The following is a 26,836-nucleotide window of genomic DNA, read 5'->3' on the forward strand; positions in this document are numbered from 1 at the left end:
AAGAGAAAATTACATAAGAGTATCAAGGATGGAAGCATCATGAATAATAAAGCATAAAAAAATATAGACAACATCAAATCTATATAGTCTTATGACAGTGATGTAGAGTCATATAATGTCACATATCTATAATATAAATATATATGCACAAAATTGTCATATAGGCATACAACAAAGGAACTTAATGTGATCACTTTTGTCTAGGTGAAGGGAAGACATCATGGGGTAGCTTTGACCATCTAGTGGATGGAGAGGCATACAATGATGGGTTTTCTTTTAACTGATTGACTTAATCTCCTATCTATTTTTTTTTGGAGCTCCACCCAATACAATAAAAGTGTATACATTAATATATAAAACATTATTAGAATGATATATAACGAAATAATCATTATTATGATCTCATCATCTTAAAAAAGAAATCCCTCTTCATCTATAAGATGGGTAGGTTCACAAAATAGCGTTGTGAAGCCTTACGACAAACATCAAGATACATATTAAAAAAAGAAAAGAATATTATTCATATTTTGACTAATATACAGATAAAATAGCAAATAGAATATTTTATTTCTAATCTATCTCATGTACCTTTGTCAAAGGCATTGAGGATGATACAATGGAAACAACTTCATAGTCTAGTGTGGTATGAATATGAAAATGAGCATTAAAAGAGTGCATGTGTAGCCGAGCTGGTGTGAAGGCGAATCATGAGGCATAGTGTTAGGCTAATGATCCTGGTGCTACACACCAACTCCGGTTTGATTCTCACTAGGATTACCACAAACCCTTTTGTCAATGGGCCCTTGGTCTACTGGTGAATTTGAATGGCTCCAAATGAGCCCACTAGGGATCAAGTCTTGTAGAGTGCAAGCCTCACCATCATAAGGGATGAGGCCGAGATCATGCCCTGGAAAAATTTGGCGGAATGGTTACCCCTCTATCCTTGGCTCTTAGAAGAAGAGGTTGAGCCTATTGGCTCATTCTCCTATATCGGGTGGCAAAAAATACTTTGTGAAGGCCCTCGCTAGGTTGGCATCTCATGGGCTTCATTTCCTTTCTGGGTTGTCGTGCTCACAGGTCTGGACCTCCATCAAATTAAAAAAAGGAGCATTAAATTATATAAATAATTTAAAATAAAATAGTCAAGCTTACCTCAACATAAGATGTATGGCAACTCCAACATGTGATTTTTAAAGTCCAACATTAATTTGTTCAATATCCTTTGTGAGTTCTAATATTACCATTCATACAAGGTTAAACAACTTATATGTACCATGTTATTATGTTTTTACTAATACATATTTGTGTACTCAACCATGTTGTGTAATAAAAAACTGAAAGGCCATTAAATGTACGATGAACAGTTCAACCCTAAAATTTTTGTTACAATCATTATAGTAATTTAGTTGATCTTATATTTTCAAATGAAATACAATAAATTGAATAAGACCTTGTTCAAATTTTACCTATTTATCAATGCCAAATTATATTTCATTAAGTAGCTAATCTATTAAGACGATATAATCTAATAAAGACATGTCTTGTTGTTGGCTACACGTATCTTGATCATCCTTAAAACTCATAATAAAAAAAATAAAAAAATATATATAATTTTGACATAAGTGAGGTGAATCTTGAGACCCCTTAGACTCAACCCCATTACCTTGTATTAGACACTTAATATACTATAAAAATGATTGATTGAGTTTATTGACAATAAGTTCTTGACTTTGATACACTCTTTTACAATGGAAGGGATTGAGGAATTCTTAATGTCTAATAGGGAAACAACTTCATATTCTAGAGTGGTTTGAATATGAAAAAGACTATTAGATTATGTAATTAACTGAAAATGAAATAATGTTATTATACTATCAAAATCTACCTAGAATTATTTTATAAATATATAATGGTCTTAAAAATAATCAAGCTTACCTCAACATAAGATGTATGGGCAATACAACATACTTGTGATAAATAAAGTCCAACATTAATTTGTTCAATATCCAAAGTGACTTTTAATATTACCATTCATATGAGGTTAAAATAATGTGTACCATATTATTATTTCTTAATTAATGCATATTTATGGCCTCAACATTGTCCTGTGATAAAAAATGAAAGGCCATTAAATGTAGGATGAACACTTTAACCCTAAAATTTTGTTACAATCATTATAGTAACTCAATTGATCTTATATTTTTAAATGAAATATAATATATTGAATTAGACCTTGTTCAAATTTACCTATCTATCAATGCCAAATCATATTTCATTTAGTATTTAATCTATTAAGAGAATCCGATCTAATAAAGATGTGTCTTGTTGTTGGCTACATGCATCTCGATCATCCACAAACCCATAATCACAAAAATATAAAATAAAAAATCTACAATTTTGACATAAGTGAGGTAAATATTGAGACCCCTTAGACTCGCCCTCATCACCTTGTATTAGACACTTAATATGATATAAAAAGGATTGATTGAGTTGATTGACACTAAGGTCTTGACTTCGATACACTCCTTTACAATGGAAGAGATTGAGGAATGATTAATGTCTAGCCTTGCAAGGGATCTCATTGCTTAGTTTTGGACAGATTGTGCTCCCACTATATCTTGTGTAGAGTGCCAACCTCTACCTTGGAACTCTTGCATGCCAAAATAGTTTGGGGTTTCATTGTAGACAAAATTTTAAGAGTTTTATCAAATGTACTATCAGGCCTCATTGTTATTGCATGAAGAACAATGATAACTTTAAGAAACCCCCTCTTTGAAAATTCTATAAAATCTTGGTGAATATTTAAATTTATTTTTAAAAAAATAATAATATTTTTTATTGGTGAATCTTTCCTTTTTTTTAGAGAAAAAAATTTATTGGCAATTTTTTTATATCATTTTTTGGTAGAAAATATTGGTGAACCTTGGAAAATAATAAGAGCATGCATTAATTAATATTGCGAATCCTTTCATTTAAAAAAAATAGTCATTTATAGAAAAGTAAACGCCTAAAGGTGGAAATCATTAATGAGTTTAAGGGGTAGAATTTACATTATTTAGTTTCTACCATTAACTTAAAATAATCTAATAGCCCTCTTTGTATATTGTGAGATAAAATGTACCAACAATTTCTAATACACATGGGAGCAAAAAAAGCTTTTAGACCATTGATTTTCATTGAGGTCAACAATTCAAAAGCAATTTCAAACCCACGAGCATTACAAATTGTATGTATAATTTATCTCATGGAATACAATGAAGGTCATTAGATTATATTTTAAATCAATGGTGGCAACTTAAGATTTTTTATATAACCCTAAAGTAACTAATAATTATGATATATTGTTGGCAACTTAATTTAGATTTCAATAATAAAATATAAAGTGTTGGTGAATGAATGTATCAAATATTGTAACGAATCTTTGAGTTAATGGCGATTTAAATAACACTAAAATAAAAAAATTTAAAAATGTGACGATTAGGGTCACCTTAAAAGTTGAACTTATTAGCAAAATTTTGATTCTCAAATTAAAAAAAATAGCCAATTAGCGAATATTAGCCACTCAAAATTTCATATATGAAGAATGTCAAAAAAACTATCAACCACCTATCCCCAAAATTATTTTTTTTAACTCTCGATGGTGGCACTAATGGATAGGTAACATCCCACAAGTACCATGTATGGGTGCATTAGTTTGTTGGTCAATGAGCAATGTGCAAAAATAAAATTTCAGTATTTTTTTTATTAATTCATAAAATAATTTGTTGGCATAATATTATCTTATTTTTTTCCTCTTGCTTAGTCGAGTGTTAATCTGGGCACTCACAAAATCTATGTGAGAATGAACAAATTTTGGTGAAGTGGTAAGTGTAGACCAGTTGAGGTCATTCCCATCAGATCCCTCTACTTTTTATCATCTTAAGTTTTTTCTTATTATTTTTATATTACCTAGTATATTTTTTTCATCTCGAGAGGATATCAATGCATTTTTAAAGGGCATTTGTATGCTTGTTCTTCATTGAAGTTTTCATGAAATGGTGAATGATGGTGTTTATCAGTTGATGCAGAATTTTGAATACCAAAACATTAAACTTACTCACTCAAAACCATTTGTATCTAACTATTCAATCATTTTTTTATAATAAAAATAGACAAAAACTTATCTCCTCAACTTTTAAGATGTTGTGTAGCATTTTCATGATAATCAAAATAGTGATACGATGATTATACCATCTGAGGTTCAATTTAAATGAGCTCCACTTATTAATCTTTTCTTTTTTATCTTTTAACATAGCGCAAACACATTATAATATACCCATTTGTAGATTCTATGAGATAAAAAAAATGGGTGACCACTTTTGATCCCCATCTTTCTACCTAATTCTAACTATTATTATGAACATTGAACCCATGGAATCAAATTTCTCTAGCACAAAGACTGAGAATGTTGAGTGGAAGTAAAACCACTATAACATTTGGACAAACTCTGTACAGACAACCTGAATTACTTTTAGAGAAACTCAGTGCAGAATGATACATTTTATAATATTAATGGCCAGGATTGTGTCATGAATGATACCTAATGTATTTTATCATAATCAAGTAAAATACATTTAAGATTTTGATTTCCACAAAGTTGAAATAAGGCGATATGTCAGGGTTTGTTTAACAAGCACATGGGTGACACAAAACCCTAAAATATTTATGCTCTGGCATCTGTATGAAATCTATATTACAATAATTTATTTTCACATTGTTTATTAACTTTATGGCAACTGTGAACATAAATTTAGGAGAGAATCATGCAAGAAACTTGGCCATACAAATGTGTCCAAAATAATGCCTATAATATAGTTAAGCATAAAAATATTTTAATGATCTGAAAGTTATAACATACTAAATATTAATTTTATGACCTAAAAATTTGCCTTTAAAAAACTCATGTAGAAAGTGCATCGGGAAATTCAGTAATAAGATGCAAATTATTTGAGCCAATTAGATTGAAGAAAAACAATTTCTGTAAATTGAAAACTTAAAAATCATGCATCTTAACTATTGAAAAATTAAAAAAAAAAGCATCAAAACAAAAAATTCATAGATATAATTGGTGGAAAATAAATTGAATAATAACGAGTTAATTAAAATTGGGTGCAACTGATTGCAATAGTACTAGCCTAACGAAAAGTACTAATAACTAAACAATAGTAAAGACTATGATTGAAAGCTTGAATTGAAATTGTAATTGAATATAAAGTTTTATTAGAATATTTAATTATATTTTAGTCACCTATATTTAGTTCATTGTTTAATGGTCATTTAGCTTTTTAGTTAATTATCTTTTAAGCTTTTTTTAGCATTTAGCTTTTTCTCTTTAGTTAATTAGGTTTTAAGCTTTATTTAGCGTTTAGCTTTTTAGTAGTTCACTTTTTTAAAAGGCTTGTTCTTAATTTAGAACATCGTCCTTGTAATCTCTTTATATACTCTTCTATATTGTTGAATAGATTATCCAATTATTAAATCATTCATTCAATCTATTTTTCATTGTATCATAGTGGGTCGATGGGATTCTTTAAAGTTTGGCGAATTTTTTAATAAAAATTCATGGCCTTCTTTTTGGAATATTTTCCAGATTTTTTTTTATTGTTTTTTATAAAAAAATAATTTTGCTTTTTTGAAGGCTTTTTGAGGGTTTTTGGTTCGTGGGTGAATTTCTTTGTGCTAGGCAACAGTTCATGTTTTTTTAGGGTTCTAGAGAATTTCAATCTTGCAACCTAGAGGTTATTGTTTGCAGATTGAATTTTTTCGTAGGGTTTCTACAATTTTTGACTAGGGTTTTGACCCTTCAGTTCAAGTCAAAATTTTATTTTGGTTGCAAATTCTTGGTGGGTTTTTTGAGACCTCAACTGGACCGTCGTCAGATTTTTCTAGGTGCATCATTTCCTGTGTCTTAATTTTTGAGCTGTTGGATTTGCATTTTGATTTTAGATTCTTGGTGGGTTTTTCAAGACCTCAACTGGGTTGTCATTAGATTTTTTTGGGTGCATCATTTTCCGTGTCTCAATTTTTGAGCCGTCAGACCTATATTCTGATTACAGATTCTTGGTGGGTTTTTTGAGAGTTTTTATGAGTTGGTCTCAGATTTTTTTCAGTGCCTCATTTTCCATGCCTCAAATTTTATTCTAATGAATTTGCCTTGGAATTTAAAAATAGTCTGCAATTTCTACTAATTCTGTAGACGTCGAGAATTTTGGTGTCTTTTGGGCGCTATTTATGTTGTACATTCGACCTAGGGTTTCTGCCCCTATTTTTTTGGATTTTTTTTTAAAAGAAAAAGTTGTCAAAAAATCAGAGGTATTTTTTTGTTTTCTACAATTTTTTTTTAAATTATTTTAAGGAAAAATTTCAGGTTTTAAGTTTGCAATTTTTTTTAATTTATGGGTTTCTTCCAAACCTCGAAATTTGACCTTGGAATTCATGTCAAAATTCATCTCGAGGGTTTCAATTTTTCTTAGGAGCTGCTTCTATTTTGATTTTTTTAATCAGATTCTTCTGTCTTATGCTTTCACTAGGTTGACCTCGTTCAACCTCCATTTTTCGTGATGGCATCTTTGACCAACATCATGTTGGAACACAGTCAAAAGTTCAATAGCTACCACAACACCTGAAAAGAGTGCATGTTCATGATATTTGAATATCATCACCTTTATCAGATTGATTTAGGCCAGACCTCATCTCACAGGTCCCAAGGTTTTCACGATTTATTCCTAAAAAATTGTCTGTCAGTTTTTTGATTTTTTCCACAAAAGTCATGTGAGGGTTTTCACAAGTTTTTCCTCAAAAATTGTTTGCAGGGTTTATAATTTTCTTTGAAAATTATCTCATCTATAATCCGTGATGTTGGTGTAAGATTTTGGTTATCTGGGTTTTACCATTTTTTCCACAAAAACAATGTTTTGTAACCTCAAATTTCTAGGTTTTCATGATTTTTTCTTCAAAAATTGTTTGCTAGTTTTTATGATTTTTCCCTAAAAACTCATCTATAATACAAGAAGTTCACATGGGATTTATGATTCGGGAAGGTCTCTAGTTTTGATCTATTTTTGTCCTAAAAATTCGAGCTTTGTTGCAGTCAGTTTGGGTCACACCTGCCAGGGTGAACATCTGCAACCGTGGTATCTTGTAGTCAGTTTTGGAGTTGGTACTCTTATGCAAAAGGGTTTGCAGATTTTTTCCTCAAAATAATGGTTTTAGGCTTTAGTAATTCATGTGTGCCAGATCTCTAATTCATGTGTGAAGGTTACATTAGCTTGGATGGCTTTTGGTACTCTTGGTCATTAACACTTTTTTAGATCCAGGGAGGATCTCCACCGTAGCAGAGTGTTGTTTTCATTTGTGATCAAAAGACTTGCAATGTCTTATGTAGGGTAGTTAGTAGATAGAATGACCATTAAGGGAGGGTATTAGAATATTTAATTATATTTTAGTCACCTATATTTAGTTCCTTGTTTAATGGTCATTTAGCTTTTAAGCTTTATTTAGTATTTTGCTTTTTATTTTTAGTTAATTAGCTTTTAAGCTTTCTTTAGCATTTAGCATTTTAGTAGTTCACTTTAAATGACTTGTTCTTAATTTAGAACATCATCCTTTTAATCTCTTTATATACGCTTGTATATTGTTGAATAGATTATCCAATTATTGAATCATTCATTCAATTTATTTTTCAAGTTTAAATTAAAAATTAAAAAATAAGATACCAAGTTGGATTTCAAATAGAAAAAACTTGCGTTGAAGATGTTGAAAACTTACATGTGAATCTCTCTCTCTCTCTTATATATATATATATATATATATATCTTTTCAATTAAAGTTAAACTTATATTGTGTAGTGTGCAGGCAATAATAGAAATTGAAGAAAATGTAGAAATTAATCTAGATATATAATGGACATTTCTATTTTTTTTTCTCTTTTTGCATGCAAATAATTTTAAATTCTAAAATTAAACTAAATTCTAGCTTTTAAATTTTTAAATTGAATAAACAATTAGTTATAGAATAAAATTAAAACTAGAATTTAGATATAAATGAAAATTTTCTATATTATTTTTTAGATATTAAGCAACATTTCTATTCTATTTTTCCGTTTTTAATATAAATCTTCTCAAATTCTAAAATTAAATTAAAATAAATATTTTTCAAATTTTAATTCGAACAATAATTTAAAGTCTAGATATAAATAAATAATTTCTATATATTTTTTAACAGACAAAAATCATTTTATATTCTAAAATTAACCTAAATTCTAATTAAAAATATATATTTAACTTGAATATTGGTACACATATGTGTAAAATATAACTCCAAAAGAAAAATGTATACATGTGTGAATATATATTTAACTTGAGAATTGAATCGAACAAAAAGGAGGACATACAATTTAAGATCAATGAGACTCACCAAAAGAAATGTATAAACCAAAGAATATCATAGTGGACCATATTATCAACAAACATGATAGTATATAGTAGACCAAAGTAAAAACAATTTAATTTTTTTGCTATTTCTAATGGCTTGTTGGCTACAAATATATTTCGCAACTAGCAAGAGGATGTTTCTAATCTATAAAAAGCAATGCAACAACACAATAAAAGAGTGTTTCTCATTTTCCTTCAATATCCAATCACATAGACAATATTAAACATGTTAGATTAGGATTTCAATAGAATAGAAATTACAAAGATGAAATTTTATGTTATTGAATATAAAGAAGACTAATACATAAATATGGGAGGGCACTGATGGAACAGTTTGCAACAGTTAAAATTATCTTACAAAATTTACCAAAACTAACAAAAAAATAGAGAATTAAACTATTGCTAATAAAGTTCAAATGATTAATACATTAAAATTGCCCATTAACAACAAATAGACACTGTCCCGAAAAAAATGTGTGAGAGGAGAGGTGGGGCTAGGGTTTTTGGAGAAGATGCATATGGTGAAGAGGATGGAGATTTAGATGATGGGGGCGATCTTGCTTGCTTTGGTTGGATCCGATTCATCTTCTTTGTAGCTTGTGTTGGAAGTGTGTGTTACTATGGTTGTCTCTGATGTCAAACTTACTGTTCTGGATAGATGTTGGTCCAAAAATATTTGGTGTAGAGATATCTTTCTATATTGATGATGTAGTTATTCCACTAGTTGTTTCAAAAGTGTTCAGGTCTGAAAAGTGTTATTGATGTTGTGTGGTGTTGTTATCTTCTTTGGATATATTTTTCACATTATGGATAGTTAGTTTTGTGGTCTAAAAAATATCTTTGTGTTCATTAGATGTTCTAGTATGTTTCATGGATGAATATGATATTCTATTTTGATCTTACTTTTTTGTCCAGATATGATTTGTGAAATGTAATTCAATGTGTTATGGGTCTCATTGTAGTGTATGGAGATCCATATAAGAGTAATTCGCATTGGAGAATATCTTTTGGTATATTAATTGTCTATATGAACACATTATATTTTGGAACGTTGAGGGTTATATTCTGGTGTTTGTAAATTGATGGATTGGATTCAGGAAGTTTTATTTTGGTTCCATCTTTTTCTTGCAGTGGATCAACATGTATATTTTTGGTCTAGAAGGTTTATTTTTTCTTTGGCCAATTTGCTTCAAGTCTTGATGATCTATCTTGTATATAAAGAAGTCCAGAAGCCAAAACTACCATGGAGGAAGTTGTGATGTTCACCTCTGAGAGAACAAAAGAAGGTTGGATCAAGATCCCAAAACACTTCATGGAGACTGAAATCTTCCCAATTGACATCTCTCTTGAAAATAGGAGATTCTACAAGATGCAAAATAACGGCTTTCACCTTATTGAAGGATTTCTTTTTAAAAGGAATTTTGACAGGATTCTACTCCGCTACGTAGACCAATACCAAGCCCATAAGATCTTACAAAAATTCCATCATGGCCTCTCAGGGGGCCATTATTCAATGCAAACCACCATCATCAAGATTACCTGTGTTGGGTATTTCTAGCCCTCAATGTTTAAAGACACACATGCTCTTGTAAGAGAATGCAAGGAGTGTAAATACTACAGTGGTAGGCATAGGAAGAAAGCAATGCCACTCATGCCAATAATGGTGGAAGAGCCCTTTCCTCAATGGGGTCTAGATTTGATAGGGATGATTAATCTACCTAGCTCAGCCAGACACAAATGGATCCTTACTACCACTGACTACTTCACCAGATGGTGTAAGGTTGTATGCCTAAGGAATTCAGCAGAAACAAAAATACTAGCATTTTTGGAGGAGCTAGTATGTCATTATGGTCCGCCAAAGACCATAATATCAGATAATGTGTGCACATTCATGATCTCTTATATAACCTAATTTACCCTCAACCAAGGTATATATCTGAAGACTTCCTCGAATTATTATCCTCAAGGAAATGGCCTAGCTGAGTCTACCAATAAGAACCTCATAAAAGTCATCAAAAGAATGGGGTTTGAACACAAAAGGGAGTGGCATCACCACTTCAGAAGTGCATTATGGGTGGACTAAATCATGCCTAAGAAGATTTTGAAGAACTCTATATAAAAGCTGGTCTGCGGCAAAGAGGCCTTATTCCCCATATATTTGGAGATCCCTTCTTTGCAGCTCCTCAAGTCCTTTGAGGTGGCCGAAAATGAGCCCATGGAGATAAGGTTGGTAGAACTTATGGAGCTAGAAGAAGAAAGGGAAGTGGTGTTTGAATATCTTCAGAACCACCAACAAATAGTCAAGAGGTGGTTTGATAACAAGAAGATTTCTGACCCAGAGCTCGAAACGGGTGATCTTGTATTAAAATATAATGTGAGGGCACCCAAGCCAGGTTAGCATGCTAAGTTTGATGGTTTATGGGAGGGACCTTTTAGCATCACGAATTGTAATGGGTTTAATGCATTCAACCTCGAGAATATGCAAGCGGAATCTCTTGAAATCCTGGTTAATGGGTTTCATCTTAAACCTTTCTATTAAAGCTTAGTTCTCCCAATGTAAATAATATATTTTACTGTGTTATTTATTTAATTATGATTCTTTATGCATTGTAAGGAAAATAAGTAAATCATAAGATATGTCTTAAGCAAGCAAAAAGAGTCATTATATTATATATCGCAGTATCTTTGTACAATGCACAAAAAGGCTTGTAGCCTATAGATTTTTTAGTAGCAAGGTTTCATATCTTTGTAGTAGAGTGGCAGTCTTTCAGTCATCTTCCTCATCCTCATCCTTGTCCATGAGATATTTTGAGCCATCATCTTCATCGTCATCTTCTCTCATCCACTCATGGCCAAAGTCACTGTTGAATTCCTGAGTTATCAACGCAAGCACCAAGTTTGGAAGAATAAGCAGCGTTAGGATCCATGGGAAGATGTAGTCTTAGAAATCGGTATACCATGTTCTGCTGGCTGGGGTGGGCACTATTAGATGGAATCTCAGGAGGAACTCCACAACGTGCTCTACGTGTAGGCGATGAGTGGACAATGACATACTTTTTAAGCAACCTATAAGTGGATACCAAGTCATCTCCTCTCCAAGGGTGATGAAATGCTACAAATTTGAGGCCAAGGGTAGACCTCTAAAAGGGACGAAGTATTCCATGACATCCTTAAGGCCACCCAGACACTCTGATGGAAAGAGTGTCTTAGTCAGCTCTGTTGTTAGGTAGTCGCTCGTCTCAACATCCAAAAATGAAGCCATGAAGAAGGAGCAGATATCGGTATTGACACGATATCTATCAACATCATCAATGAAATATTCCCCGAGCACCCATTTAATTGCAGCAGTGATCAACAAATTTTTCCGCCGCATCATTCCTTGCAACCTTCGGTCTGAAATATTGCCAAGAAAAGTGCCTTGTGCCTCACTATTGGTAAGCTTGATGGGAGTATCCATAACTCAAGAAAATTCATTGTTGAGATAACTTATGTGCAAAGGAATGTTTGAAAACACATATTTATAGCTGATTTCCAGCTCTAAGTAATAAAATCAAATTAAGAGCCAATGCCCCTCGATCTTCGATGTGGTTGTCTTTTCTCATTACTCGCACAAGTGAATGAAGTCAAGCTTGAAGGTTGTGTATGTTCTATCCAGAGCCTCAAAAAGAAAAATAATGTACTCAGACACCATGCGTATTTTTGAGTGCGTCGTGCCTTAACCCAGTAGTTTGCAGGTTTGTTTTGGCTTGTACGAGCTTTGCTGGTTGTGTATTTTCTTTAAATAAGGAGATTTGTTCGGACAGATAGATCATCTCTAGTGGATTGGAATGACAATGTAGTGGGCTAACATATTTTCAAAAATGCAAATGGCAACGCTTCTTCCCATTTTAGCATTAATGTTGCCTGTAAAATGAAGAGGCATACGTGCTGACATATGCCTATCATAAATGCATCCTTTCTATGCACAAATCTAGGCATGTGATACATTTAAGGAAGAGAGCTACAAAAGTGCATGTCTTATATTCAGTATGCATTTCCAGCGCCCAAGCCTTTCAAAAGTTTCAGAAAAAGCTTGATTGTAAAAATGGAGATGGATGCAACAACCTCAAATCCTTTCCAAGGTGAAATGTGGGTGGACATATACTGGGAAATTTCATACACGTTCGATGCCATGCCCCCTAAGCTAGAATATCCCAGAACCAAACCCAAATCAAAGACAGTCACTCGTGATTCCATGGCGATGATTGATTCCTTAGAAGAGGTCATTGAGCCAGAACTATACAAACAACCAAGAGCTCTTAGGGAGGCTATGTACGAAAGAATGCTAAATCACATAAACAAGCCTCAATCTAAAACATTCAAATTCTGGAATTCTGGTAGTCCTCAGTTCGTGATCCCTATGGTTCCACATTGTCCATAATTTGTGGCTGCATTCGCAAGGAAGTTCATGCCAGACTCTCTTTCGATACATGACTCCTCTCTCAGGTCGTCATAACCCCAGAAGCTATTCGAGACATGTTGTGTTGTCCCTCCCAAAATTGATAGCACAAAGGTGTTTGATAAATACGCCATGGATGACTATTAGCACTCTAGGCGGGATATTGTCCCACTTTGTCAAGCTAATCTAAACTAGAGTTTGGTGGTCTAGCCTCCAAAGATCCCTATCCAATATAGTGATTTAAGGAAAGAATATCTCAAATATATCTCCTCTACCATTGTGTCCCTGTGCGGTCGTGACAGTGACCAAGATATCACCGCTCCTATGATGGGTTTCTTGTTCAAATGTCAGCAGTAGAAGGAGCCATTCCATTTTGACTTCCTTGTGCTGATAGCCAGAGAAATGGTGAGGCAGTTGGTCGAATTTGAGCAATCACGGTGGTTTAGGTTTGCCTCATTCACCTCATTCCTAGTTCATTTATTCGTACACCAAAAGTTTCTTTTCTTTAGTCAATTCATGCCTTTGGCTACTCATGATGAGTTAGGAAACAAAATGCCTGTGTCCTCCTGGAGCCCCATATTAATAACCACTTATTATGTATACCTATTTTCAGACTTGTCGGTGAATGACCCAAGACTTTACGTGGGTCCTAGTGACTTTCCTATCATTGACCACCCCCCATGGTTGCCATTTTACCCTATCTTTCAAAGCCACAATCTGGCAAAGTCTATTCCTTGGAACATGTTGCAAGCCATGAAAAATGATTTTTGGACGAGGAAGAAGAGAAATAGCTTTTGGATATACCGCCAAGAGATGAATCAACCTAGGGCTAATCTGGGGAATGCCCCTTTTGATGAGTGTTTTGAGAAATAATGGCGTAATCATAACAAGTCAGAAGAAGAGACAAGTGATGAGTCCCCATGTGATGACTCCTCCCTCAAGGAGGCCCAACCTCAGAAGAAAAATGTTATAAATGTAGAAGAGCAAGGTTTCGGAGCTGACATTTGAATTTCTCTCATTAGCTCAGTTTAGAAGCCCCGTTCCCAAGCCACCAAGAGATCAACTGAAAAGCAGATACTCGATTCCCCTTCCAAGAATAAACAATATTTGGGTTCAGCAAAGAACGATTCATCTTCTCAAGTCCCTATGGTTTCCTCAGTGCCCCAAGTTGCATAAATGTCTTCTTAGGTCCCTACTACTCTTATATTAGCCCCCACCGAAATGTCAGTTGCACCCCAAGTTGCATCATTATAGGTCATTTCTTTGCTCCCTGCCCTTGATGTCGTATTTCCTACAATGTTTTTTTCTTGCAAATTTCTGCTACAACTGCTATTTCGCATAGGCTTGATTTTGGAGAGTCCAGTCCTCCCCCAAATGTCAGTACAACATCCGTTGATCCTACTCTTTCAGTAGCCTCTCCCTTTGTACCATTGTTCTCCCCAACCACGCTAGCACATCCCATTCAAACCACTTTTGATGGCCTTGTTTTCCATTTCCCCTATACCATCTATGCGTTTGCAGGTCAAGCCATTTTGGCTAGCTCAACTCTGTGTGCAGATACATTTCAGCGAGGAAAATAGTGGCCTAGACAAGATGCAAGAAGAGCTCATCCACCTCAAAGAATCTTTGGATACTCAGAGGAAGGAGGACAAAGATAGAAGTGTTCAAATAAACCGCTTGTAGGGCTTGTTAACTCAAGCCAATTCTAAAAAAGGGAAGTTGCAATCTGCCTTGAACAACGTGAGTTCTCAATTGAAAGGGAAAGAGGCAATGAGGAATGTGGCACTGAAAGAATTGTAGGAGAGGGGGCAAGAGATACAACAGCTGAAATCAGCTTCAAGAGATTCTACCCAAATTCAAGCTTAGTTGCGAGAGATTTGCTGCAGGAAGAATATGCTCGGTAGGTGAGGGAAGCACAAGTCACACTTTCTGAGGATAGAGAAAATTTTTAAATAGAAACGTGCGAGATGTAGAGTAACTTGGAATAGACTGAGAAGAAATTCTAGGATATAAAGGGATTCTTACACCAAGAGCAGGATCGCACAAATGCAGCTTTAGGAGGCTTTTCAAGATGGAGGTACTAAGATCCTCGCTTTAGAACATTAGGTGTCCCATGAGTAGGACAAATGCAAAAATACCCAAAATAAAATAAGAGTGAAGGATAATGAAATCACGTGCTTATCTCATCTTTCTCCCCCTCTGGAAGTTCCTCAAGATCTATCCCTGGTCATGGAAAAATTATATGTTTCTCATTGGGAGAAGAATAAGTAGTATTGCCCTTCGTTGCAATCTGTAATAAGATGCAAATTATTTGAGCCATTTAGATTCAAGAAAAACAATTTCAATAAATTAAAAACTTAAAAATCATTTATCTTAACTATTGTTTTTTTTTTTTAAAAGCATCGAAACAAAAAAGTCATAGATATAATTGGTGGAAAAGCAATTGAATAATAACGAGTTAATGAAAATTGCATGCAACCGATTGCAATAGTACTAGCCTAAACAACTAATAGTAAAGACTATGATTTACAACTTGAATTGAAATTGTAATTAAATATAAGGTTTAAATTAAAAATAAAAAAATACGATACCTAGTTGGATTACAAATAGAAAAAAATTGTGTTGAAGATGTTGAAAATTTATTTGTGAATCTCTCTCTCTCTCTCTCTCTATATATATATATATATTATATATATTTAATTAAAGTTAAACTTATATTTTGTAGTGTGAAATCATTAATAGAAATTGAAGAAAAGGTAGGAATTAATTTAGATAAATAATAAAAGACCGTTTCTCATTTTCCTACAATATCCAATCACATAAACAATATTAAACATGTTAGATTAGGATTTCAATAGAATGGAAATGACAAAGACGAAATTTTATGTTATTGAATATAAAGAAGAATAATACATAAATATGGGAGGGCATTGATGGAACAGTTTGCAATTGTTGAAATTGTCTTACAAATTACCAAAAATAGCAAAAAAAAAAGAGATATAAACTATTGCTAATAAGGTTATAATGAATAATACATTAACATTGCCCATTAACAACAAAGAGACATTGTCCCAAAAAAATGTGTGAGAGGAGAGGGGGGGCTAGGGTTTTTGGAGAAGATGCAAATGGTGAAGAGGATGAAGATTTAGATGATGGGGGTGATCTTGCCTGCTTTGGTTGGATCTGGTTCATCTCCTTTGTAGGTTGTGTTGGAAGTACATGATCAATGAGACATTTTTAGGTGTCTATAGTATGCATGCTATTTATGTTTATTTCTATTAAGTTTTTATAACTGTAATAAAGATTTGTGAAATTTTTTCATTACCCTCTTCTCAAGATTAGTGTAGGAAGCTATTATACTACTTAATTTCCTTACAAATGATATCAAAGCTTAATCATCTTTGGTTTCCATTGTGGGTTTTTGGGTTTTTTGAACATATTTAGATTCGAGTGGGAGGTTGTGTAGAAGATACTTTTGATCTTGTTGCAGATTTTTTTAGATGGCATGTTCATAAAGGAGAATAGAGGTGGATAATTTATTTGGAAGTAATTTTGAGATGTGGAAGCTGAAGATGGAGGATCTGATAATATATCAAGATTTGTGGGATGTTTTTGATTTGAAGGTTGCAACGCCTATAGATCCTACTATGACTACTCAGTATGATATTATTGGCTGTAAACATAAGGGTCTAATTGGATTGTGTTTGGTAGACTATATTATAATCAGTGTCCATTAAGAGACCTTTGGAAATAAGCTATGGAAGAAAGCTTAGTGAGATGTATCAAGGCATTTATTTATTGAATTAGATTTTATTGAGAAATAAATTGTATCCCTTGATAATGGAAGATGGTGGATGGATTACAAACCATGTGGAAGCATTCAATATGTTGGTGTCTCAATTGGAATCTATTTTCAATTTAATCCTAACCTTAATTCTAACCTGAACCCTACTATTAAAGTTAATCTTTAAATTAAAATTTTAATTAAGATTAGTATTACATAGTTAATCTAAGAATTATGATAGAGTTAAAATTAGAGTTCCCATTTAAAAAATTGATTAAGGTTAGAATATAGATTTTGGTTAGTACTAGAATGGTTTTTGGGTTTGAGTAAAATTTAAGGTTATTGGTTAGAATTAGTGTTCTGGCTTTGAGTTAAAATTAAAATTAATGGGTGAAATTAGTTTTTGAATTAGCAGTAATGTTATGGTTTTAATTAGTATTATGATTAAGTTTAAGATTATGATTAGAATTTCCATAAAAAACCATAAGATGAGACTGATAGTAATTCTATCTTGTCATGTTTTAATTAATTAAAACTAGGAGACGCCCAAGGCATTACAAAACTGCCACACATGCACACAAAGGGGAGAAACTCACAAGCAATGAGACCATCTAGACCATAAGAACCAAAAAAGGGTAGGGATTTTTGTGAAAAGATGCTTTTGATCATAGCACCAAATCGGTGGGAACAAGGGTCCTAACACAATAAAATTACATAATTAGAGAAAAGGGGTTTTGGAAGGAACATCGAACCATCTTCTTGAAAAATCCCCTTAGAGTATAGCCGATGCAGCGAAGGGAATAGTTGAAACACAATAGATTTTGAAAGGCTTCCCACAACCTTTTACTAGTAGGACCACCTTACTACTTCAACAAGGAGGGAAACTACAACAATTCAGAGACACCCAATGAACTTGAGAAAAAAATAAGCATGTAGCCATTATAAAAAAATATTAAACAAAGTAACCCTTAAATGGACTAACTCAAAAAACTCATAGGATTTTGAAAGTTGTTCTTGAACCTTTGATTTGTAGAAAAACCTACAAACAAAATAACATGTCCACCACCTCAATAGATAAATGGATCACCTCAACAAATCTATTTTTTATGAAATAGAAACCCCACAGAAAGAACATCCCTTTTGAATCTTCAATAAGTAGACCCTGAGCTAATTGACCTCTAAAAGAACTCCATAAGAAGGGGAGAGTTGGGGGCATTAGCAGGGACCCAAGAAAAGAGTAGCATCCAAACAAGGAAACCAAAGTTCACCCTAGAAGCAAGTTTGGTTAAAGACCCATAAGGTAACTATCCCTCAACACATGTCCAAAGCCTTCCCACAGTTGGTGGTGAAGAACCACCTCCAAAGGGAGCAACCATCTTTCACAAGGACCTACAAAGATGAATCTCGAAATCTCCCAACCCCATCATCAAACCCTAGGGTCACAACCCTAGATTCCTTAAGGATGGAGAACCAAAAACAACTAGGGAAATGTTTGCTACATGCCCCAGTTGATCTACTAGCTCTTGGACAACACTATTTCCAAAAGGAGTACCCACACATATCATCCCCAACAAATGTAATAGGTTGCCAAACCCAGAAGGGGAAAGGGCCTGATACACAACAGCATGGGGAAAGGGGTTTTGGAAGGAACATCGAACTATCTTCTTGAAAAATCCCCTTAGAGTATAGCTGATGCAGCAAAGGGTATAGTTGAAACACAATAGATTTTGAAGGGCTTCCCACAACCTTTTACCAGTAAGACCACCTTACTACTTCAACAAGGAGGGAAACAACAACAATTCAGAGACACCTAACGAACTTGAGAAAAAAATAAGCATGTAGCCATTATAAAAAAACATTAAACAAAGTAATCCTTAAATGGACTAACTTAAAAAACTCATAGGATTTTGAAAGTTGTTCTTGAACCTTTGATTTGTAGAAAAACCTACAAAAAAAATACCATGTCCACCACCTCAATAGATACATGGATCACCTTAAAAAATCTATTTTTTATGAAATAGAAACCCCACAGAAAGAACATCCATTTTGAATCTTCAATCAGTAGGCCTTGAGCTAATTGACCTGTAAAAGCACTCCATAAGAAGGGGAGAGTTGGGGGCATTAGCAGGGACCCAAGAAAAGAGTAGCATCCAAACAAGGAAACCAAAGTTCACCCTAGAAGCAAGTCTGGTTAAACACCCATAAGGTAACTAGCCCTCAACACATGTCCAAAGCCTTCCCACAGTTGGTGGTGAAGAACCACCTCCAAAGGGAGCAACTGTCTTTCACAAGGACCTACAAAGACGAATCTCGAAACCTCCCAACCCCATCATCAAACCCTAGGGTCACAACCCTAGATTCCTTATAGATGGAGAACCAAAAACAACTAGGGAAATGTATGCTACATGCCCCAGTTGATCTACTAGCTCTTGGACAACACTTTTTCCAAAAGGAGTACCCACACATATCATCCCCAACAAATGCAATAGGTTGCCAAACCCAGAAGGGGACAGGGCCAGATCCACAACGTGAACCAAAAAGAGGTGCAACAAGACCACAAAGTGTAGTGGTTGGCATTGAATGAACCCCAAAATAGACTGCAACCTAGTGCCACAGGATCTTAAGGAACAAAGCCACATCAGCCCACAAGAATAGAGTCAAAAAAATATGGTTGCAACCCAACCATCCATAGATTACCTTCCACCCAATAGAGGTAGATAAAAACATGGCAAGATTTCCCTTACACCATTTTGTTAGAAGGGCAACACATCACCACGTACAAAACAAGAAACAAGAACCATAGTAACCAACTCTCCCCATCAACATCTACCTTGCCATCATACTCCCCTGCATCTCCCTCGCCTAATAAAACACTAGCTCTAGACGCTTCACTTCTCCTCATTGTAATTTTTTTTCCAAAGGGGGAGATTGTTGAGCAACGTTTAGCATTATCATTAATTCTATCTTGTCATGTTAAATTGACTAAATGGATATATTTTTTCCATTAAATGGTTTAGCTTACTTTTTAAACCTTTTATTTTACTTTTCCATTAAATGGATAGATAGCTCAACTTTAAATATTTTATTTTTGTAAAATTAAGTGACCATTCAAAAATTCATGGTTTAATTGATTATATATTCTTACTTGAGATGTTTATGTTAATGTAATCTAATTATTTTTAAACATAAAGAAATTGTAAATTAAATAAATATATAGAATTTTAAATTAATGTACCATTTTATTAATGTAATCTATTTATTTTTAGACATAAAGAAATTTTAAATTAATTCAATATATAAAATTTAAAATCTGTTACCCAATTTAGACGAAATATAAGGACTAGACGTAGAATTTAATTGTAATCCCTCGTTGTCATATGACAATTCTATGATAGTTTGGTCATTTGAATGCATTTCATTTGACATTTTAAAGAAAATATAGATTTTTAAATAATATTTAATATGAAGAATTTTGTAAAAAACCTTTTATATTGAAATATTTTTCCATAAGTAGAAAACAATGATAATTATGTATTTTATATTAAAAAATATTAAATTTAATCTTACAATTCAAATAAATTTCTAAATTCATATAAGAAACAAATCTAAAAATTAATAACCTAGAAACTTCTATTTTAAAAATATTCTAAATCAATTTATATTTTATATTAATCTTATAAATTAGAATACTATATTATATTTAGTTATTATATATTAATAACTAAGGACACGAGGGGATAAGGTGTCATCTCTGAGGAGATAATATAGGGCATCTGATGCAATGACAAACAAAGTAGGGGCAAGGGGGCAGCCCTACCTAATTGACCTAGACAGAGGAATAGGCTGGGAGAGGATCCCATTGACTTCAACTAGGGTAGATGTGTCCTTGAGGAGGATCCAAACATAATTACAGAACTCACTAGGGAAGCCAAAGGCGGAGAGCATCATGAGGATGAAGTCCCATTCCACCCTGTCATAAGCTTTCTCCAAGTCAACAAGGAACATGGCGGTGTCTTGGTTTGAGGTTCTGGTCCATTCCATGGATTCCAAGCTCGTTACAAGATTCTCCAAGATGTATCTGCCTTTAATGAGTCCTGTTTGGGTAGAGTAGATGAATTTGGGGAGGATCTTCTCAAGGTGAGAGGCTAAGGCTTTGGCTAAGATTTTGTAGGAGATGTTGAGGAGGGTGATTGGCCTCCAATTCTTAATGAGGGCTTTATCCCCCTCTTTTGGCTAAGATTAATGATGCCATAGATTGGGTGTATCAGGTTTAGTGCCTTCCAAGGGGTCAAACAATTGCAGATGATGTTTACACTTGTCCCAGTGAGGTTTTTCTGAGGATTTCCATTCAAACGGAAGTCCCCCAGCCTTGTCATCCTGGGATTCAGTCATATTAAAGTCTCCAGCGATGACCCAAGGGATATATTTGGGAGGGATGTTACCCAATTCCAGAGGGATATTCTTTCCTTGTAATCATTAGATGCATATATGGAGCTTATGCCAAAGCAAGTTCCTTTAACATCTAGGGTAACCCAGGCCACTCTATTACAGGGGGAGGTTCCTTTATCCTTGAGGTACATTGACCATTTAGGGGCAATTAGAAGACCAACACCTCCCTTTCCTCTCAGGTGGTTGGTGCAGATTTTGATTGCATCTCTCCAAATCAAGTCAAGAGTAGTGTTGAGGGAGAACCCAACAGATTTAAGTTCTTGTAACATCAGATAGTCTAGGTTTTTATGACAGTCCAGAAACCTTTTAATAAAAAATTTTCTATCACGCGACTCAAGGCCTCGAATGTTCCATGATATGTACTTCATTAAAGAGGAGGATTTAAGGGGGGGCTGGTAGGGAGTCTGTGTTGACCTCCAAGCTTCTTCTTATTTTTGGAGCCCACAGGGCTACCTTTCTTTTTATTTAGGGAGTAACCTTTCATCAGGTCCTCATCATCTTCATTGTTTTCGGGAGGCTCAGTTCTAATATCAGAATTTCCTCTTATGTCGGATCAGACAACTGGGAGCCTAGAAAGCCAGGGAGCAAAGTGCTAGATCTAATTTCATCCAAGCCTTTATTTGCATAAATAACTTCTATAATATGAATATCCTCTAGCTCTTTGAGCGTAGATGCAGTCGATGGGTTGATGGTGCTAGTATCAATAATATGACCTGCAAGTGAAGAGGAGACCGATTGTAAGGGGGTTCTGGATCTAAGGATCATTGCAGGGTTATTACAAATGTTAGCATCATCATCACCATGATTGGGGTTTTCTAAGTTTTTGACCTTATTTTTAACCACAGAATTGATAAGGGATTGAGGAGGGTCCTGGGGTTTATGATTAGAGGCCAATTGGATGGTATTTGAACGGCTATGGTTTAGGGCACTGAGAGGGGTAGTTTTATGCCTCCGTTTTCTCGAGGTAACAAGCAGAAAACCCTCAGAGGGCAGTTCCACAAGGTCAAGTGGAGGGCCGGAGCCAGGGAGGGCCGATGGTGCGAGATCGGGCTTGAGAGGGTTAAGTTCATTAGGAGTGGGAGCAGGAACTTCGGAGACCACATTAGCAGAGTGAGGAGATGAAGAATTTAGGTCATTAATATTATTAGGGTTAACAGAGGTCCCAGCTGAGTTATGCTTTTGGTTCCTGCGACTAATAATTGGGCAGTTTTTACGAATATGGCCTTTAGACCATCAAATTCCAGATTCAAAGACTATAGGATATATTCATTCATAAATATAAGGAACATAGGATAAGTTTAATATAAAGAATAGGGTGAATAAATATACCCCACGAACATTGCAATCTATGATATTACAATTTCAAATCTGCAGTTCACAGTAGTTGGACATCAAACAATTTCAAATCTGCCCCGGATCGGACTGCAGTTTAGCTCAGGAAACATCAGTTCACGGCAGTTGGACATCAAAAAATCAGAAAGATGTTTCCATTTTAAAATTTTTTATGCAGCATACTCTATAAATCAGAAAGACAGTTGCCTTATTTTCTTTTTTTGGTGGTTGTTTCCATTTCAATCGATTTTTTTTCAGTTTTCCTCGACTTTACTCTTTTATCAAAGGTTTTAAAACGGTCAGAGAATGGGGATTTGATGAGTATCAGCAGAAGCCGAGATACTGGAATTTCTTCTACCGTGCCTTCTTGAACTCAAATCAAATGAGTTGCAGAAATTTAGTTAAGCCTCTGCTCGGTAATGGAATTTCTTCTACCGTGCCTTCTTGAACTCAAATCAAATGAGTTGCAGAAATTGAGTTAAGCCTCTGCTCGGTAATTAATCCTATCCATGAGCATTTAACTGGTTTAATAGCGTAGTTTGCTTGTAATTGCATGCATGTAATGCATGCTTTAGGATTTCATTTTCTTGAAAATATTTTGTGATAGTTTGTAATCAAAGCACATTTGCTTCAATGAATGCTATTTTTCAAGGTACAAAGAAATGTTGTCAGCCGGGTTAGAATGAATAATGAATTATTATAATTAAGTAATTTAAGGATCAAAAGAAGTTTCCGGTAATTGATTATGAAGTTTGAGAACGTTTCATGGTTTAAGTGTTCGCTCTGTTTTAAAACCCTTTTATTTGACTGTTTGCATTGCAGGTTTTTCTTTCAATATTGTCATTGGTGCTAAATTTTTCAGAACTCTTCCTCTTTCCCTTTCCATCTTTTTCTCCATCCCATTCCTCCAAAGGTCGTCTTTACAAATATATTATTGATATTCGTTGCATTTTACCTCTCAATTACAAAAGAAACATTTAAATTCAGTAAAATAATATGATAGAAATATCAGAGTGGCAAGTGTATCAGCTAGAGTTATATTGTACAAATGCATTATAAGTGATTTTAACTATAAGATATGTATTAAGTTCAAATGTTTGCATTTAACCAACAATCACATTATGAAAAGGTAGATACAACAACAAAGGCACAATGACATTAGCATCTATTGTATGAAAATCCACCACAATACAATATGAATAACATGTACATGTAGGATCTATAAGCTGTGAAGGTCATGTTAAAAGGAGGAAAGCTAGAGTGATGCAAGAAGGAAGTTAGAAAGCATATTAAATTGTCAAGTGAAATGTAAATTTTCATATTGTTCCAACATCCAAATAATTAAAATTTCATCATAAATTTTCAACACTATAATGTTCAAATTACTAATTGACAAGGAATAGAGAAGTACAATTACCAACTCTTCTCATTATCCCCTAAACTATCTCCTACACTGTCTAGTGAACAAAGGCCCTCAGAAAATCGTGGAAGTGTACAACACCTCAAACTATCCTTTCACACTCTTTAGCCTCATTCAAAAGTTTTGAGGAAAACCTACTTCTTCTTGTGTAACATCTTTGCTGCCTTGCAAAGTTCCTGTGATGGAAAAAAAAAAAATGTTAAGCATTACAAATCGAGAGGAGAAATATGAAATTTAAGACAATAAAATACAGAATCTTTAGCCTTATTTTAAACATTCCAGTAAAACAAATTGCTTTCTCTCTTGAAACTATGGTACCTGCTAAAGCCCATCAGTTCCTTCTTGACCATTGACCTATGATGCCATGAATGTTAACATCAGGTCAAATTCAGATGCATACAACCACTTAAGTAAACTAATCTGACAACATTATTTAAGAGTACAATTGCAAATTACCTATTGATGTTTTCGTTGTACTATGGGCTTTCGGCCACGCCTTCCTGGTGGAATGAAGGGAAGGTTGTGCTTCAATGCCCTATGTGCATTGAGGCTTTTTAAATTCCAAAATCTCTGCCTTACTCCCACACAACATGAATCATACTCACAAAAATAAAGTAATCTTCTATCACATCGTTCAGTTCTATGATGAGTAGAGACCTGCACAAACAATTTCAAAAATAAAATAATTTAATGGAAGTTCTATCTATTTGGTATGCTGTACAGAGAGATTATGCTCAGGGTTTGAGAAGGGTTATCTGTGAATCTGATTCACATTTGATGGTTTCTATGTTGACTATGAAGCTGTTGGATGGGGTTAATTGATGGATAGCTCAGGTTTTTTGACAGTTTCTCAGTTTCCTTGACAATGGAATTGTGTAGCAAATTCTTTGGCTAAGTGGGCATATGATTTTTCAGAGGGATGGAATATTGTTGACAAGAGTTCTTTGCCTTTGGATCTTTCTAGTGTATTAGATTAAATTGGACAAGAATAGGGTAGTTTAATGGTTGGCTAGGCCTCCAGTCTTGTGTTGTTGTATTTGTTCTTTGTGATTAATAAATTTGTACCCTTTTAAAAAAGAAATAGCAAATAAAACAATAATTGTAATATTAAATCCACCTTTTCTTCCTTAGGATCAGCGTTTCCCCCATTGTCAGCCTCATCGTTAGCCTTGCTCTCTACCACCTCATGATTAGTGGATCCATCCTCTTTATCTTCTTCTTCATCAACCTTATGTATCGCCATGCCATCCTCTCTGTCACCATTTTCCTCTTCATTGGCGTCATTCATTGCTAGGCCATCTGCTTCGTCATCCCCTTCCTCAGCCTGATTATCCTCCTAAAGTGAATGAAAGATATAATGTCAAAACTTTATCTCCTTCAGAAATTTAATATTTCTAAATCAATTTCTAAAACATCACTATTGAACATTGCAACACAAGACTAACACAAATTGAGCATCACTATTGAACATTGCAGCACAAGACTAACACAAATTGCGCATCTCTATACATTGCAAATTACTAACGTGTTAAATACCTCCTTGTAAACCCTCTACTTCTAATTTAGATTTGAGAATACATAACTAAAGAAAGTAGAGAATTCGATCTCACTAGCACATGAGGTTGATTTACATTCCACGATTTCAGATCCATTGTACAAAAGGGTTTATCTGATTTGAAAGGAGCAACAGACTCCATTCTCACGTGCTTATGAGAGGATGAATTGCCTGCAATAAAAATTCACTTTATTATTATACCGATCCTACTAAAAAATACAGTTCAAATGCAACTCCATTAGTTAGTTAAAACACTTAAAAATTTAAAAGGCCCTATTGTTTTAGACAAACTTTTACTCACCGAGGAAGGGAGGCATCCTTTTTGTTCTTTGAATTTCAGTCACCGTCTGAAACTCAGGGTTGTCTTTTTCATCAGAATCCAGATCAATCAGCAGTTTACTGTCTATTTGTTGATTTGAACTACGCTCATTATATTTGATAACCAGTGTACAAGAGGGTTTATCTGATATAAAAGGAGCATCAGATTCCATTGTCCCATGCTTCTCAGATGCGAAAGAATGTCCAGGGTTATGGGATGAATTGCCTGCAACAAAAATAACTTTATATTATTCCCATTCTGTTCAAAAAATACATTCAAATAACTCGATAAATTAGTTATGGAACTTTAAACAAAACCTTTTCTTACCCTGAAATGAAGATTTGCTTTGTATTCTTTGATTTTTTTCACATGATGTTTTATCGAAAATCTTGACTTTAAAGCATGACTTAGAAATGTATTTAAAAACTAGAAGATCGCCCACTTCCAGCCCATAATAATTTACAAAGTTTATCCAGCCGTGTTGAAGTTCCAACTTTTTGATGGAACGCCATAACCGTACATTGAAGTTCTGCCCATCTGGGCCTTGCAACACCATATGTTCATCTTGGTCATTTATGATCTGGGAAACAAAAGCCGGAGGAATGCGCTGCGGTAAACACAATGAACAATTAGATTTTACAGATTCTTAACAGTATACATGAAATAAAAAGAATAAAATATGTTGTATAGAGTTACCAGTTTCTCTGCAAAATCTCCAAGCATAATTTTGAAGAAAGAAGCAGACCCATCAAAGTATTCTTTCTCACGGTGTTTTTTATAACATTTCTGACTACATTTTGGGCACGGCATATAGTGCTCTCCCGTTTCTTCTATCTCCATGGCAAATTCAGATGCAAAGCGTATAAGAAGAGAGTGAGAGAGAGTTGGGCACTGAGAGAATGTTAAGTGGAAGTAAAACCACTATCGCATTCCTAAATGAATGAATATACGAAAAGGAAGTTTTGGACAAACTCAACTTGCAGAGAATCTGAAAACAGACAACCTGGAATGTCAAATAGAATAACAACGGTGAGTGAAGAAGAGAACGATGTATTTTATAATGTGTTG

The 26,836-nt window shown here is 34.2% G+C and overlaps 2 protein-coding genes across 3 annotated transcripts; both read right to left on the reverse strand.

The window, feature by feature from the left end:
* Positions 1-24,162: 24,162 nt before the first annotated feature.
* Positions 24,163-25,615, reverse strand: LOC131866531 (uncharacterized). 2 transcript variants are annotated; one of them, XM_059215467.1, is made up of 3 exons: positions 25,478-25,615; positions 25,012-25,230; positions 24,163-24,551 (listed from the first exon to the last, which is right to left on the reverse strand). In XM_059215467.1, exons 1-3 carry the CDS (start codon positions 25,589-25,591, stop codon positions 24,351-24,353), a joined length of 534 nt encoding a protein of 177 aa, XP_059071450.1. In that variant the 5' UTR covers positions 25,592-25,615; the 3' UTR covers positions 24,163-24,350. The 2 variants fall into 2 exon arrangements, with proteins under 2 accessions (XP_059071450.1, XP_059071451.1); XM_059215468.1 differs by having other exon boundaries at positions 24,169-24,551; positions 25,505-25,615.
* A 127-nt stretch (positions 25,616-25,742) lies between these two features.
* LOC131866534 (putative B3 domain-containing protein Os03g0621600) lies at positions 25,743-26,608 on the reverse strand. Its single transcript, XM_059215473.1, has 3 exons — positions 26,465-26,608; positions 26,096-26,375; positions 25,743-25,993 (listed from the first exon to the last, which is right to left on the reverse strand). Exons 1-3 carry the CDS (start codon positions 26,606-26,608, stop codon positions 25,743-25,745), a joined length of 675 nt encoding a protein of 224 aa, XP_059071456.1.
* Between the last annotated feature and the right edge of the window lie 228 nt (positions 26,609-26,836).

This window comes from Cryptomeria japonica, unplaced genomic scaffold, assembly GCF_030272615.1.
Source record: "Cryptomeria japonica unplaced genomic scaffold, Sugi_1.0 HiC_scaffold_149, whole genome shotgun sequence".
Taxonomy (NCBI): domain Eukaryota; kingdom Viridiplantae; phylum Streptophyta; class Pinopsida; order Cupressales; family Cupressaceae; genus Cryptomeria; species Cryptomeria japonica.